Source organism: Astatotilapia calliptera, chromosome 4 (assembly GCF_900246225.1).
Source record: "Astatotilapia calliptera chromosome 4, fAstCal1.2, whole genome shotgun sequence".
NCBI classification, from domain to species: Eukaryota; Metazoa; Chordata; class Actinopteri; order Cichliformes; family Cichlidae; genus Astatotilapia; species Astatotilapia calliptera.
The window spans coordinates 11306220-11323597 of NC_039305.1; the positions used below are offsets into that span (position 1 = coordinate 11306220).

Genomic DNA, 17378 nt, shown 5'->3' on the forward strand with positions numbered 1-17378 from the left:
AGGTCATATTTACATTATGATTGGAAATATTGATTCATAGTCACATATAAAACCAGTACTGTAACCACATTTATGTTGATCTTTGTAACTTGAGACTAAAGGAAATAAGAAAAAGAAAAAATTGAAAACAGACAAAGTTAACAGGGATTTTAAGGGAGACAGATTCTACGAGTATGGATGATGAGATTAATCCCTGTGGAAACTGAGTGGCATTAGGCACTTGTCTTCCTTAAGGATTACTCTAGTTTGTCAGCGTATCAAAGTTCAGTTCTTATGAGACCTGTGAGTCTTTACTTGGAGTCCTTAAGGGCCGCAATGAAAAACAAGTTTTCCGCAGCTGTGGAGAAGTCAAAGCTAACAAATGACTGGAGCTGTAGTGTAGGGTAACAGATGTGAAGAAATGAGGACAAAAACAGTTTTGCTTAAATTTTCCAAGTGCAATGGAGCAAATGAGTTTTTTTCTTTTTCATAACTTCTTTTTGATAAATGAGTCTGTTCCACCATTTTACAAGGCCGTAAGTAGTCAAGTGTCCAACTTTCCCCATTTCCTACCCTTCACTTTTTTATTTCTTGTTCCTTCTTGCCTTTTTCTTTTCCCTCTGCTTAGGTCTCTTCTCTCTCCAAGGCACATTCCTGCTCTGCTGCTCCCCCATCTCAGGGCTCAGGAATGCAGCAGACCCAGCCGCCTGAACTAATGACCCTGATTCGCCCATCTCTTTCCCTCCTCTTTTTCCTTTCTTTTCTGTAATTCACAAAAGAACTGTACAATTTTTAGCTATGTGAAGTATATCCAAATTGCATATCAATGGCAAGATCTTTTTTGTATCCAATATATTAATGGTTACGCAATTATTAGTGTTGCCTAAGTTTTATGTATGCCGATTATAACTACATAACTATGTGTAGTTATGCTTTGTTCTTTACAGCCCATTTACAGAGATGTACAACTGACCTACAGTTAAGAGGGCAACTGTGGCTCTTGAAGCTTCTCACCTCTTTCCCCCTCCCTTTTGCCCCCACTCATTATGGCCCCCCAGCTGTAGCCTAATGCCCCTACATTCCCCTAATTACTCCAATTAAGCTGTGATTATCCAGAATCACACTCATGCACAGTCTAGTGGTCTAGTGGTATTATAGCATCTGTTAAGATGAGTTAAGATACCACGCAGAAGAGAACACCATATGACACAGACACATATAAAGACTTTTTAAAGAATAATTTAAAAAGTCCTTGACTCTGAAGCCACCAATACAACTCGTGAAAACTAGAAACAACAAAGAGTCTTCAGGTCTGAAAGCTGGCTGCATATTAGAACCTAAACAGTGTTTCCATTTGATCAAATGTATCCCAATACCCGACTGGGTCTATTACCGAGAAGCTAAAACTCAGCAGTGCTATAAGTAATAATACTTAAATTCACCTTTAAAAAATAAAAAATAGTACGACTGCTTAAGGCCCATACGCTGCATTCAAAGATCTTAGAAATCACACTATTATGCACACGTTACCAGCCAAGCTGGGCGGTGTGGTATTGAGAGACGAAGCGAGCAACACATACTATGAAATATTCAGGGTATCCAGCTGGGCTTTCACTGCATACATAATCATTCTCATTTCTGCACAGCCAATGTGGAAATGGTGTGCTGTGCAGACAACACAATATATGAAGTGCTGCAGGTAAGGGTGAACAACCTAACCAGTAGTATAGTGCTGTACATTAACTGTAATGCCTTCCACACATAGGCATAGATAAGGCTTAAACGTAATCAGTATATCATTGCTCAGCTCACAGCACAAGCTTTATCCTTGTCTGTCTTTTCCCTCGCTAGCATCCCCTTTTTCACTCCGTCTCCCCAACACACGTCCCCCCCCCCCTCCCTTTCAGCGCACCCCCCTCCCCACACACACCTCCCCCAGTGCCCCCCACCCCCCTGTTCTCCATTTCAGTCGAGTTCTCCATGTGAGCCGCAATCCCTCATGCTGTCAGCCCCCCCCCCTCCTTCTCCCTCTCTCTGTAGACAGACAGGATTAGCATTTTAATTGCATCAGCTCCCTTGGGTATTCTCAGCCTTTCACTGGGAGAGAGCAAGGGAGCGGGAGAGAGAGGAGGATAGAGAAGGGAAAAAAAGGGGGAAAAAAGGTAAGGAGAGAGGGTAGAAGGAGAACCAAGGAGAATTGAAAAAAGGAGTCACAGGAGAAGATATGTGTGCGGGAGAGAAAGAGACAGGGGCCACAAATATACAGAATCCAGAGTACAGACGTGCCAGAGAGCGAGGGAGCCAGAAAGGGAAAAAAAAGATAGGACTGTGAAAACATCAGTTTTTCCTTTCATTATACGGAATTCAGATAAAGAGAATGGCCCATAGAAAGACTTTTTTTTTTACAATGAAAAAAAAAATTGCTACATAAATATGCTAATTTGACTTATAAAAATGCAGAAACAAATCTCAGCACCAGCTCTGGTGTTATGATAGGTAAACCCATGTATAAAAGACTAAAACTGACTGCAAGTGATAAAATAGCACCTGCGTAATAGAAATACAGTGAAGGGAAATAAGAAGTGGGGCCAATCTATCTATTAAACTACTCTTTCACTATTTTATCAGATGAAAAAAAACAAAACCTCTGGGAAAAATAAACTTCTTCTTGAACTACGCATGACACCAAACGGCAGCTGAAAACCCTCCAGGTTGACTGATTTGATTTCCACAAATTATTTATTAAAAAAAAAACAACAGTACGGTAAATGCAAGTTTGATGAAACTGGAACAGACTCCTAATTATCTTTTGTTGGATGAGTTTGACTTTCATTCTGCAGAAAAAGAGTGAAATGTACTATTTAAGAGACCAGTTTTCAAACCATGGAATGAAATGCAAACTTTCTATTAATTAAATCCAGATCCATATATGCAATATGACAAATAGTTACCTGGATGCCAAAAGCAATTTCATTACAAAACCATAGGTTATAATGATTAATGTCAATATTCACACCTAACCTCTTCTCTGTGTGAACCATTTTGATTTACCATGCAATTTTGGTAAAAATATGGGTTGCTCAAAAAGGAAAAAAGAAGACCTGTGTGAACAAAACTGTGCCTTAGGCAGGTTGAAAAATATGGCACTCAAACTGTAAAACTAGCATTAAAAATGAATCACTTCCCTGCTGAGTTTTATGCTAAATGGGCGATGTATAAAAAAACAAAAGTGAAAAGTGTAGTTTTACACAAAAATATTCAGTTATTCTTCTAAAAAGGAAACGTTTTGTACTATTCAGTAATTTTAAGTTTTTTCAGATACAGGATTAATCCTGTAATCGAGTGAGTGATGGCATTTTTTCCATTAGGTCATATGTTACACTTACCTCAAATTTCTTCACAACTAAATTCAAGTAAACCCACAACAGCCTTTGACAAGACATGGATATGCTTAATGCAACTAGAGCTATATTTGACCAAAGAAAACCAGACTTGACCAAAACTGAACCTACTCCTCAATTAAGTGTGCTCTACCTGATTTATTTACAACAATATTATTACAATTAATATTTCAGTCTTGGCATTTTATACTGAAGTTGAACTTACCAGTTTGTTTGGAAGTTTACACTTGGCTTTTTGATCATATTAACAAAATTCATCACACCATTGGCTTCTTTGACAAATTGTGAATTGTTTGGATTTAAATCAAATTATTGATTAAGTAAAAGGAATTAACTACATTTGAAGCTAATACAAAGAGCTAGATATAAGTTGTGAAAACATTAAAATGTTAATAAAAACCATTCGTCTCCAAAACAATCAGGTTTTTTAGGAAGCTGAACAACTTTAAAACATAGGCTGTGCATACAACAACCTGTTGTGCTGCCAGCAATGTATAAATATGTTTTGCTACACTTAATTTATCCTGGTGTGATGGCTACGTAGAGCCTATGGCGTAGCCTCGGCAAATGGCCAATGCCATTGCCAGTATTTGTACCTGTGCAAACTGTGGACGTGGTGAGTATAGTTACATTTCCAGGGAAGTGAAGTCAGGTTACAGTTGCGACATACCTACACTTTTCTACACATTTTACACAGGAGTATAAATCCTCTCTTTACCTCACCCATTCAAACCCAAAGTTTAGCTATTAAAAATAAGTAAATGCTAGCAGGTACGGCCTGGCTTTCCAAACATTAAACCTGAACTCTGATTGTTTTGTTTTTTTTAACTAAGAGATTTAAATGAGAGAGATGGTGATTTAAGTTTGTTCAATCAACTAAGTGTATGCAACCCGCAGATATGTTTCTGTGTGGGTGATAAGAAAAGAGAAAAGAAAAAAAAAAGAAAAAAGAGAGAGATATACAAACTACATTTTAAAACCATTGAAGTGAGAAATATAATACAGAATAATATGAGGTTTTCTTCAATAATGAATGGCAGGTTTTCTTCTGTTACTCTAACAGCTGGCACAAAGTTTAAGTTTTTATGGAATGAAAAATCTATTTTTAAAAATCTTTTTAGATTTTAAAAGAAGTAAAAAAAAGAAAAAGCTTTCTGCAAGAAGCCCCTAGCTAAACTGTGATTGCAACTTTTACAGACTGACCAGGGTGCTCCTTCGGACATGAAACTGACACGTTCAGATGCCATCAGATTAATAGAAAGGAGTGCATGTCTGAATGGGGCTTTAATGAGCCCAATCCATATGTCCATTTATACTTTAAGCAGCTCACACTAATCAGCATCTGTTTGGGTAGTTTACAAGAGTCCTGTAGCACACAGCCCCCCACACTGACACAAACACACACTGAGAGGTAAGCATTTAAAGTAAACACTGTGGTTTTACGAAGGTGTGAATTGGAGAATTCACACCTTTAGCAAACAACACTTCAGTCCAACACATCATCAATCAGCCCTTAATTAACTAAACAGAGAGGCTTGGACAAGGACAACAACAAATGCAACACAAACACTGAAGGATATCAATTGTGTTGTCCCTTAATGAAAGATCAACAAAGCTTTTTTTTTCTCTAAAATCTATATTTGTATTTTAGGTAAATAATGAAATTAATTTCCGTGACAACAATTACAAGCGTAAAAAAATTTTTTTATATTGTATATATCTTAATCTGAAATATCAACTGTCAGAGCTGGACAATGTAACAAATTTGAATGTAATCAATGTTATGGCTTCCAACGACTATGAAGACAAGAAAATTGGGACTAACTATTGCTTTTTTGGCTTTTCAACACAATGCACTCATTTTGTTTTGAGTTATTAATCAAGCACAAGCATTTCCTGGTACATTTTAGTTCCTACCCAAAAATCCAATGATTATGAAGAGATCAAAAAGATCTATTTAGAAGAAGAAAAAAAAATCTACAAGGTTTCTACAGATGAATCTGTGAATCATTAACAGTTGTCTGTAATTGCTTTGGTCTCCAGATTTCCATGTTTTACTCCAATTTCAACACTGTCCAAATGAGTTATTAATTGGCCATCTCCCTACCAGCATAAAGGTCAAGGAATCCCTTTGTTAAAACAATCGATAATCATGTAAACTAACTAAGATTACAACTATTCACCAACTTTTGGCATAACAGAGCAGTCATGCTTAGAGATCCAGAGATAAATTTTCAGTCCTTCAAATGTTTGCATGCTGAACAGCTGAAATAATCGAAATTTTTGAGGTCAGTCTGGTTTGTTACCCAACTATCACCACAAAACATTGTTTATTGTACATATTTATGATTTCAGGGGGAGGGATGTGCGTTCCATCTCTGCTTTAAGCTTATGCCGATAACACAGACATTAAACAAGCAGACTGTGAGATGCAGTAGGTATACTGGTATTTTCTCACAGCTAGTCATCTGACAAAGCGTGAATTAAACTTCCAGCACAGTTTGTAACCAAACTGAGCTGTTATAGGAATGAATAATACAAGATGTTTTTCTAGACAACATTTTATTGGCAATAAGGTACAATACCTAAAATCTGTAATGTTTAAAGTGCATATTAAGCACAAGCGAGCAGCTGTAATTACATCTCTAATATATCCTGAGTCCAATGCATTTCTGCACATAACAAAAGACAGACATGGAAGAAAAATTTTCTAAATGTCACAGGAGGAAGAGGAGGATGACGAAGAGCACCTAAGCAGGAGGCTTGTTATAGCACTGCTAGGATCTTTCCCCAGTCAACTCTCATCAGGCCAGCTGCCTCCTGTGCTCATTAGCACAGACTCTTAAGGAGCTCCTAAAGACTTTGTGAAAAATGAACGCTCATTTGAGAGGTCGTTAATTTGCACTGTTATGCAAATTAGGTGGCAATTAAGCGATAGATCAGAAGAGCAGTGCCCATTTATAACAAGTGAACAAGCATTATGACACAGTCAGATGGTGCTAGAGCGAAGTGAGGCTACATGGTTAGTCTGAACAGGTTCAAAGTTCCACCCTTGTGAGGAACAAAACCACTGTACCTATAATATGTTTGGCTGGTCACGATAAGAATATAGCAATGGGTTTTACAGCACTATGGATTGAGTCTGTTAACCTGCACGCACAAAGATTAGTCTACATTGCAACCTGATACTGAAGCGCATACCAATCATGTTCCCAGAATATGGCTTTAATATACATTAACCAACAGTGGTACAATAACTAGCTACACTAATGAAGGCAGCATCCCAATGCATATTGCTAATCTAGGGTGGAACGCATAGCCCCTCCCTCTACCAGCCCTGATGTTTCTATTTCTCCTCTGCATTTATGACATGGTGTGAAATATACAAACATACTGTCTGGGACAGCAATGAGCACTGCTGCAGAGGGGTGGAAGGCACCCATCAATTGTAATTAATTGTTAATTAGTCAGGATTAGGAACTGGGCTCTGACACTCTCCCACCCCACCACCACCAAACTAGTGCAATCCAGCTGAGACCACATTTACATATCTTTAATTAAAGAGATGCCAGCTTCCTTTAAGAGCAAACCCTAAAAGAAAAGTAAGGCGCAGGCATGCTGAGAGGGAGGGCAGATGAGAGGTAGGAGACTTCCCTGTTAATGATCCTCAACAAACACTGATGGGTTACCTTGTTTGGCATAAAACTGATTCTGGGAACTAGCATGGCCTGTTACCAATATTGAAGTAATTACAAGTGTTTCGTTTCAGCAGCAGTTCTACCGGTTATCTCGCTTCAAACAAAAACAAACTAAACATAGTAGTCTTAACAGCAAAGCATTTGGCGAAATGCTTGATCTGTGTTGTCCAATGGTCTCAACTTTTCCAATAAACCCACTGTTCTGGCCATAATGTGTAAATTGTGTTATTAAAACAAAACAACAAAGCACACTCAACCCAGAAAAAAGGGGTACATCCACTAGAGAAAATTCTCATTTCCACCAAAGAGAAACCACTCCCACTGGTGACAACTCTGTCAGAAGGGCCTTCAGAGGGGGGAAAAAAAGAAAAGAAAACATACACTGAGAAGTCCATTGGCCCGCACACCATTAGGCCTCTGCTGAAGGTTGGAGAGCTCTGACTCCCCAGTTAGAGTTAGGCTATGTGCGTGTGGGGTGGGGGTGTCTGTCAGGGCCAGGGGTCTGTGTGATATTAGCCGTCTGCCAATCTGGCTTGGGGAATGGACACCAAGTAATTACTCCTTCTCTTACTGCCTCATCAATCTCCCTGTATCGCTCCTGCACCCCCTCAACACACACCCTTATCTTTTTTCATCCTTTTCTGCAAATGAGCCAGGCAAAGAAAAAAACAAAACAATTGAGTGGCAGGACAACACAAATCAAAGCAGATTCCTGAAAAGCCCATCTAATAGTCCTGTACTAATGCATAGTGAAGGTAACTATGAAACAGACTTTTTAAAAGAGAAATCACTGATTTTTTTTGATCAAGTGAGAAAGAAGTTCACCTATTCTCTTTTCAGATTGGACAGATGATAGAACTGAAAATGTAAATTTGGTAGTTTCACCTACATTACATTTTAGTCACAATCAATTTCTTATCTTCTTAATGCTTTTGAGTTTAAAAGATGCATGCTTCTCCTCATAAAAAATAATGAAATGCTTCCCTCAGGTTTCTAACAACACATAAAATGTTATGGCTGTTCAAAAATGGGCTCTCTGAAAACTAATAATAATTAAGTCTCTTTAATGAGGCATGGTATTCACTAGACTTTGAAGAACTGTACTCAGTCTGTAGAATACAAACATATAAATCATTCATGTGGTTCTAAAAGGGATTTTCCTTTACAATAATGGGAATATTACCAACTTGATTACACCACTGTGTGACATTCTGTTGTTAGATTTTATGCATGGCCAGGTCCAAAACAAAAAGTTTTTAAAATTAAAGTTAGATTTCTCAAGTTTATAAGGTGTTTAGCCCGGTGGCAAATAAACGTGTAACAACTATGTGCGACATTTACTTGTGTTGTTTCAGTGTTTTTACAACAACAACAAACAGGTCATAATTCACTTAATATGTCAGTGGGTCCATTTGGATTGTGAAATGACATTGTAATGCAAAGAAGTACCTTGAATAATGCAAATAAATTGAAGGTAATAATTTAATTAATGAATTAAAGGACTCTCGCCCGATGACTGACTGAGGCACAAACACTGCACTGGTGTGTCATAAGTTATAGGTAAAAGATAAGGCATGAACAACTTTAACAGTTTATTAAATACCTTAAGAGCTCTGGAAAGAACAACAATAATTATAAACATGGGCATGAGTTATAAAATGCCTGAAAATTAAGACTCTATTCTAAAAATGGAGTGACTAAAAAGTTGTTGTTTTTTTAAATGTGCAGGAAAATGGATTGGAAATGTGGCAGAGCCAAACACCAATTAACCGGTTCCCATAACGCATTGTTTGAATACTGGCACAACTGGGCACGTACCAGAGTAACCGGCTCAGGTTAGCATCACACTGGCTAATAAACTTGATGTTAAATCCTTTTTGTTGTTGCTGAAAGGATTGATGGCCCATAAGATTTGATAATAGATACTTGCATATGATTCACATCCATTAGGGCCAACAATTAGGGGCCAGCAATTTCAGTCTTAGCCAGGTAGGATGGTAGTTAGCTTCTTACAAATGGTGGCAAACTAACTCATGGCACTATGCCACAGAGTTGTTTATCAGACAGCTTATCAACAAGAGTGGCAAGTGTTGGAGTGTGAACTTGTCCAAGTGAGTGGGAGGAGGGAGAGGCTCATTATACCGCTGTGTTGTCTCCAAGCCTAAAAACTATACAGCTCAAATTTCACTTGAAACTCTATTTTTGTTTTCATTTAAAACATTTCCAAAAATAAACAACGTGAATGTTCATGCTTGAAAAACAGGGACTTAAGAAGGTTATCAAAACAGAGTGAGTGACAGATTCACTGTTGTCATGTGTAAAGCACAAGGAATGCATAAAAGTGAGGAGAAATGCCTGAAACATGCCCGAACTGAATTTAAAAAAAAAACAAAAAAAAAAAAAAAAACTTCTGAGAGTGAACTGCAGTAGCTTGTGAGAGATTTTGGCATAAGCTGTCCCATTGCACCAAGAGCTATTTTTACAAGCAAATACCCATGAGAGCAAGGGGGAACAGAACTGAGTTGAAGCAAAGCCACTGGTTCTCAACTTTGATAATTTCTAGTCTCTTTCCAAGTGCTTTAATATCTTTTTTTTAAGTGTATCTTTAAAAAAGTATTAACAAGAATCAAATTTCACACAGACGGAGGTCATGTTTAATGTGAGAGCTCAGGACAACGCATGCACTGTTGAAAATAAGGGGTGTTTTGGGGTGGTGGCGGTGGGAGGGTGGGGGATACTGGCATTTGCGCAGAACATTTCCTTTACAATGAAAACAATCTAACCAACTGCAGCACTCAAAGGAATTCACCTCCCATCCCCCATGCCCCACCTCCCCTCCTCCACCACCACCATTACATTACCATATCAAAGCCCCGAGTTCAGAGCAAGTCTTCTCTTTCAAGAATGGGAGCGAGGCAGAGAGCGGGAGGGGGAGAGGACAAGACCGAGGCAGTAGGAGTAGACCCAAGACTGAGTTCGCTTTTATCCCTCTTTGGTGTGCGAGTATATGTGCAAGGGAGACAGAGTGTGTATGCGGGTGTGCCAGCTCAAGTCTATGTTTGTTAGCAAGAAAACACTGTAGAAAAATCAGTGGAGATACTAAAGGACTACTGACTGAGTCTTTCACAAGCTGCAATGAAGAGAAGTCAATTCACATTCCAGAGGCAGACAATGGGGCCTACAGGGGGTCTGAGTAGCAGTGAAATGCCAAAGCAGGTACACAGTGCAGTTAGGAGGGCACTTTGTGGCAGATGGCCAGCAGAGTACAGGCAAAGCCACAGATCTCTATTTCTCTTTGGTGCCATATTCACCTCAAGCATTAATCTATTGTTAACCTACCCTTATTCCTTGGTCTGTTTTTCTGCTCAGTTTACTGTACAAGTACTCATAGACCCTCTCTGTAGTTTGCAGGGAGACTAAATGTGAAAATCAAAGTGAATGGCATTAGGGTAAATAAGACCACTGGTTGCCTGGGAAACAGTGTACCCTGCCCCACTCACTCAAGCCTAGCCTTTACTTTTCTCCAATCACTGGAGAGCAATAATACATTATTGACAGAGGGCCACAACAGGCAGCAGTGCAGCATTTTCAAATTGTATTTGAACAACAGAGGCTTACAGTTAAAAGATACACAAAGACAGAGACAGAGAGAAAAGCATACAGAACACACGAAGGGAGAGAAACTGACAGAGAGAGTCAAGGGGAGAAGATTCGAAAACCCACACCATTCAAACTAACATAACCATCAATCTGCCATCCATCCCTGGCCTCCTCCTTTGAACGACACTAAAATCTGTCAGATAGCTGACTGGAATAGCTAACAAGATGAGAATAAGCAGCGTGTTTACTTTGAATACACATATACGTAGGTAATAATTTGCATCAGATTATGTGTATTTTAAAGTCAGCATTATTTGTTAAGATGGTGTCACAGTAGTAGCTTTTTAATGTTGTGTTTGGGTAAGAGTACTGCATTTATATGCATAGCAATTTATTCCAAATATACAATTACCCTACACTGTGTGGTGTAGCAGTTTTTATATAGTGGTGTAGAGAAGAAAATCTTTGTACTGAAACGGCATAACAATTTGACTGTAAAGCAATAACCCCTGTGAAGTTTTTCATATCTGCCGGCTTCTGAACAGCTGTGCATAAGCTTTCTATCTGGAACAGGTTTGATTATTTAAACGCAATATAGTGGTTTGTACTAGTAGTACTTGTAGGTGTTTTCCATGCCTTAATATAACAAACATTGTTGACATCAAATCAACTGAGACCATTTTTTGTCCCAAATGTTTATCATCTGGGAACTTACCAAAATGTAAAACTGTGACTGTGTTGCCACAGATGAAACGTGGTAACCAAGTTACAGTCCAATAAGTAAGATAACAGTTGTTAGCATGTTCTGCAAAAGGTTCTGCAGGACTCAAGTTTCAAAGGCACTAATCCACTAAGAATAGTTTCAGCTGGTCAGAGCAAAGTCTGGACGGTAGCCAAAAATAGGTTGAAGAAACTGTAAATACAAGGCCGGAACATACAACACTAAAGCACACATAACACACACACAATGTGTGTTTAATACCTGACAATAAATACTATCAATACAGTTGTGTATGGCACCATTATAACAATAACTTGGTGCTGGGGAATCTGGAAAAGATGCACTACATCTCAACACTGCTACAATTTGTGCAGAGTGGAGAACACAGTAAGGAGTGAAGTAGAAACTTACCCGTCTTCTCTTTGATCTCACAGAGAACACTGAAGAGGGCTGGCTTCATTCTGTGACAGTTCAGGGCATGCTTCCTGTAAAAGAGAAGAGGGAATAAGAGGGGGAGAGAGCGAGGAGGATTACAATAAACAGACCTCCATCTCAAGTCATTCCATGTCCTCCTCTATAAAACAGGTAGAGGAGCTGTATGTATTATGAATAGAGCATTTCAAGAATGCCATGCAACTCAGCGGGACAGAGTCATATTGTTTAAAGGCATTTTCAGTAGCCAAATGCATTTGTCGGTGCAAAAAACATTCCTGATGCATCAATCCGAACTAGCAAGAGTAATGTTGTCATTTGAATGCTTTGCACTATGGGGCAGGTAATGATGCCAAACCTCAAGGTCATCATTACTGAGCACCAGATTTCAGAGTTAATACACACTAATCTAATTTCTTCCTCTTAGAGAAATACTTGTTCCATGATAGTAGACAGTGAGTTGATAGAGATGACTAGGATTAAAATGCAATTTTAATTTAATCAAAGGCATTCTCTTTATTGCCAGACAGGCTAACGGCAATTAAATGAGATAAGGCAAAACTTCTACACTTCAATGTAATCAAATAATCAAAACACCTCAGCAACAGAATTTCCTGCCAAAAAACATCCATGCACCCACACACACACCCATACAGCTCATTAAAAACTGCAAGGATGGAGAAAAGCCCTGATCCTACTACGACCCTAAATGACTTTACACCATTGTTTCATATCTAAACTCTTTTACTGGCAGTGTACAATTAGTGTACAGAAAGAGTGAGTCTGTTAGTTGCTGAGCGAATATGGAGCTATAGTTCAAAAGTTTGTATTCTTTTCCCCACGCATCTGTAATTAACAAAAACATGTTAATTACAGTAAGCATGCAATAGACTACTGTGCCCTGTTAATAAAGTTGAGATGGTCATGGAGGTGTTCTTAATGCCCCCCTCAGTGCTCTTGCAATATTTAATTATCTTGGAATAATGGCTGTAAATTTGTGCACCCTGTGTATTTTTAAAGATTTGACCTATAAATTAATAAATCCATTTGGATGTGCTCAATGGGGAGTTTCACAAATCACCACAGTTACCATTTATAGTAAAAATGGGTTTAAATAGCAACAATGTTGATATGCAATTACATGAGCAATATACAGTTAATTTAGGTGATAAACAGCAAAGTCAACATGAAGTCTGTTAATAATGAGAATGAATTATGATCCTCCTTATAATAAAGAAATAAAGCATTTCTTTCCATACAACATCACTGATGACACATTCAAAACAACCACATATGAATATGATTTGGCTACACCTGACCTCAACACCAATTCCAGTTGTGAATCTTCACTGCAGTATTAATGAGGGGACTAGAAAATAGTGCACCCACTGTGCAAGCTGTTATATGTGTAAGGTATGTGTCTAGCACTAAATGTGTAATTTTATCCACCAATTCAGTCACTGCTGGATTTGAGTTGGGGGGAGGGCTGCCTTCAGCATGGTGGGTATGAGCACGAGGGGGAGAAGGGGGTGCTCATGCGGTCCTGTACTGACCTGTGCTGGAAGTTGAGTGGCAGGCCACCCCCTGCCATGCCCCCCCCTGCTCTCCCTCCCTCTGTGGGGTCGTCTGATCCACCCCAATGCGCCGGCGATTCCTCTGGCCAGTATCTGAACATATGGCGACAGGGTGAGAGGATGAGGGTGGATGGTGCGCAGGAAGTGTACTCTGCAACACCGAGTTCTTGCACTGCCCTGGCCACTCCCCATCCCAACACACTGCCACCCTGCATGACAGGGACGTCATGATCACATGCGAGCCCCCTCAGTAATTAGTGGATCATAACTGAAGGAATGATAGATGTGTGGGCGGCAAACTTTTTCAAAGTTAAGAATTATGTTGATAACAGCCATGGCATCTGCTCTGTATTAACAAATCTATGTGTATCAACATGGTCTGTGTTAGCCTGAATCTGATTATGATTTAGTCTGTTACGTGAGATGTAAAATAGAAAACAGCCAAACAAATACAGACTAACTGCAAGCAAGACTGTCAGTTAATGTTGAGCATACGGTTCTGAAGGTGTTTTATCCTCAGAAACGCCAGACTGTTATTAGCAGGAGTTTAGATCAATACAAGCACACAGGCAGGGACACCTCTGGCACTTCCGCAAGCAGCCACACCTTTAATTTATTTTTCAGAAAACCCTGTTAACACCTCAAAATAATTGTGTTACATGATTTCCAAAACTATATTTGGCTTTTTAAATACAAATACTCATTTTAGACATTATCTTACAGAAAACGACTCAACCTTTTTAAAATTTCAACAAAAATTCTAAGTTGAAGAAACAAAGTAGGAAGGGAAAAAAATTTAACCTTAAAAAGGAAAAACGAATGTAAAAATGTTTGAATTAATGAAGTGAAGCCCAATTAAGTCTTCAAACTTTTAGTGAAGAAAGGTAATATCCCAATGATCATAGGCTGCCAGTACAGCATCATCCCTCCCCCTCACCACCATCTCATTAATAGAAACTCGATTTGCGGACAGCTGCACTCGCGTACACATTATAGGAGAATTGATTGCACCCAGCACACAATGAAAAGGATGAACACCAGGGAGGGAGGGAGTGAAAGAGGAGTGAATTAATTAAGAGAACCAGGTGGTCAAATGTTGGGTGGAAAATCACTAGCTAATGACACATCACACTGTGGCCACAGTGTTGCAGTGGACGATTGCCTATTGTTGAAATACTGACGCTTCTTTTGAAACTGACCTTGTGCTCCTCAAGCCACATGGCAAATGAGTGTGGGTCAGTCACTCAGTGCAACGCACCATTTCTATAGGAATCATGCTTAAAAAGATACCTCTAACACAAACATCATTTGATGCATCATTTCAATGAGTAATTGCTGTCACAGACGGCACTTGGCTAGTCTGTAAAATTGACTAATCCTTTACCTTAATTTATCCACTCATTTGCACTTCAATACCCAATTTTACTGACACTAATTTGATGTAAACAACATTTCAGATACATACTGATAATTATTCTAACCTAATTTAGAATAGTAATGTTTAAAATGCACAAAAGATTTGGCATCATAACCAGAAGACATAATTACACTTAACTATGGCAACTTGCAAAAAATCCACCATCTTAAAAACCATTTTTACTTTTGATAATTCTGCGCCATCGATTCATAAATTTTCCTAAGATGCAGTGGGCAGAGGGTTTTTATATATAAACATATAAAGTTATTACAAAGTATATTTCAAGTTATTTTAAAACAATTTTTCCATACAACGAAAGTACAGGTAAGGCTGCACCAAAGTGTCTATGTGTGCGTTTTAAACGGCAACGACTGACCCAGAAATGGGGTAGTTCTTAAATCTGATACTTCATTGATTACCCAGTTAAGATTAACGATAGCCCCCTAACGTTATTTTAACCATATGGGCATGTATACAAACTACAGTTTGAAAAAACAAAACAAAAAAGCCAATCTGAAGTAACAAAGAGCTTCTAACAAACTACAACACTGTAATGAGACTATTCGAGAGATATTCTAAATGTACTTTAACGTTACTGCTTTAGCTGCAAAATACACTGTAACGTGAAGTTGCATTAATGTTGCAATTACGCATTACCTTACGTGAATGTTTCACACAAACAAATGAACCTAAAAACGAAGACATACAACTCACTTTAGCTTAGCTATCATGTGTGGAAAATGGCTCTTCGGTTGTCTTACCTGGCCTGTGCTTCGTCCAGGCTTTCGTCAGTGATGGCCATTATTTGCTGTAGGATATCCCCTATGTCTTGTTGAGGCTGACCGAGGGACTGTTGTTTTCTGACCGAGTCTGGGTCACCAACATCGGCTTGTGCTAGTCCACCTAGTCCGGTGAGACCCGTCATCATCCTGGTCTGGTCATCCATACTTTCAAAGGAAACTCGCCGTTTTCCTCCGTCGAAGAATACACACAAATAGCTAGCCTATTAGCTAGCCAGCAAAGTATTTTCTACGACAAATCATACAACACCGCTTACGGTACCGACAGTGACGATCAGCAAATAATTGGGGACTGTTGTCATAAAACAGACTATACAAATACGCTTTACATTCGTTTGTCTTTCCCCCCCCTCCAGTCAATAAACGCGGCCAGGCTAAAGTTAGCTAACCACCGACTGAAAAGCAGCTAGGTTAGTAGCTGTAGCCCAGCAGAAAAGCAGCAGCAGGGACACACATGCACAGACTGTGTGAGCTTGCCAACAGCGTCTCGCACATTGTCGGAAAAAATGTAAAGCGAAAAAATAAAAGCACGGACGGACACGCGGGTATTAAAAATAAAATCCACCAATTCAAGAAAAAACAAAACAGGATTAATAGAGTTTCAGATCATGTAGCTCCAATCCGAAATCTCCTATCAAAACAGACTACGGTTTGCCATTGTTGTTGATGTCGCGCGAGTACGTGGGATGTTCTTATCTGCGCGAGTGGTGTGAGTCGCCTTGACCATTAAACTCATAGCACCACAGAGTGCGAGCTAGCGGGTGGGTCCATTAGCAGCCCATATAGTACAACAGGAACGAAAGCTAATGATATAGATAACCTCACTACACTGCCACATTACATTTAAAGCACATGCTTCCAGATACTAGAACTGGATTATTCCTTCAGGTGACCAAGCTCATCTCGTGCACGACCTTTACAAATTGATAGCCCCTTACGTCACCAGAACTGCTTGTTCTATTGTAATTGGTTAAAGCTTTTTTTTTCTCCCTCACTGATATCGGGTAAAATCATGCACATTTAAATGTCAGGGATGGGGATAGTGATGTATATATATATATATGAAAACAAACACTGTAAATAAAACAAATAAATAAGGTGTTACCGCCTCAGTGACTGTGCCATGTTATATTTGTTGGACCAAGTGCAAAGTATGCTGGTGCATGCTACTAAAAAGCCACAGTCTATTCTTGCCCATGAGTAAGTTAAGTGTATTAAAGGAATGATTTGTTCCTCGTGTGTGGTGTCACACACTGTATTAAGGTGTACCTAAAAGTCAATTAACTTTATGTACGCATATATATGCCAATTTCACTTGCAATATTAAATCCCAAAGCAGAACAGCCCAGGCTTAAAATATCGCCTGTCCCGAACCCCCTATGAATGAAACAACCCATCAGTTTTCAGTATGAAAATGTTGACAGCAGATTGAAAACAAGTGTCCTTGTTTTTTGCAAACTGGGCAATTCTGCTGTAGTTTATCACTCAGATCAGAGAGACAGCTTTCCAAGACGAATGGCTGACTGAATGGATGTGGAGGAGAGTTGCACCCAGCCTTGCTATACTGAGAAGAGATGATGGGTGTACATGAGGGAGTATAGAGCAAACTGGCAGTGGTTTATGCTGACTCTCCAACCATCCATCCACTACAATCTGTAGCTAATCAATCTAAAGTTAGAGACAACAAGAATAGAATATACAGTAAACCTACACAGTAATTGGTCTTTGCATGTGCAGGCGGTACAAGTCATGGTTC

The 17378-nt window shown here is 39.1% G+C and overlaps 1 protein-coding gene across 4 annotated transcripts in view; it reads right to left on the reverse strand.

The window, feature by feature from the left end:
* Positions 1-16536, reverse strand: part of pbx4 (pre-B-cell leukemia transcription factor 4) — a 28421-nt gene extending 11885 nt beyond the window's left edge. For 2 of the 4 annotated variants that reach the window (XM_026164668.1, XM_026164670.1), the window contains exons 1-3: positions 15584-16536; positions 13385-13498; positions 11811-11884 (exon numbers count right to left, since the gene is read on the reverse strand). In XM_026164668.1, coding sequence (XP_026020453.1) covers positions 11811-11884; positions 13385-13498; positions 15584-15768 — 373 coding nt within the window. In that variant the 5' untranslated portion in view covers positions 15769-16536. The remainder of the gene's footprint in view (positions 1-11810; positions 11885-13384; positions 13499-15583) is intronic. The other 2 variants (XM_026164669.1, XM_026164671.1) reach the window with 2 other exon arrangements.
* Positions 16537-17378: the final 842 nt, after the last annotated feature.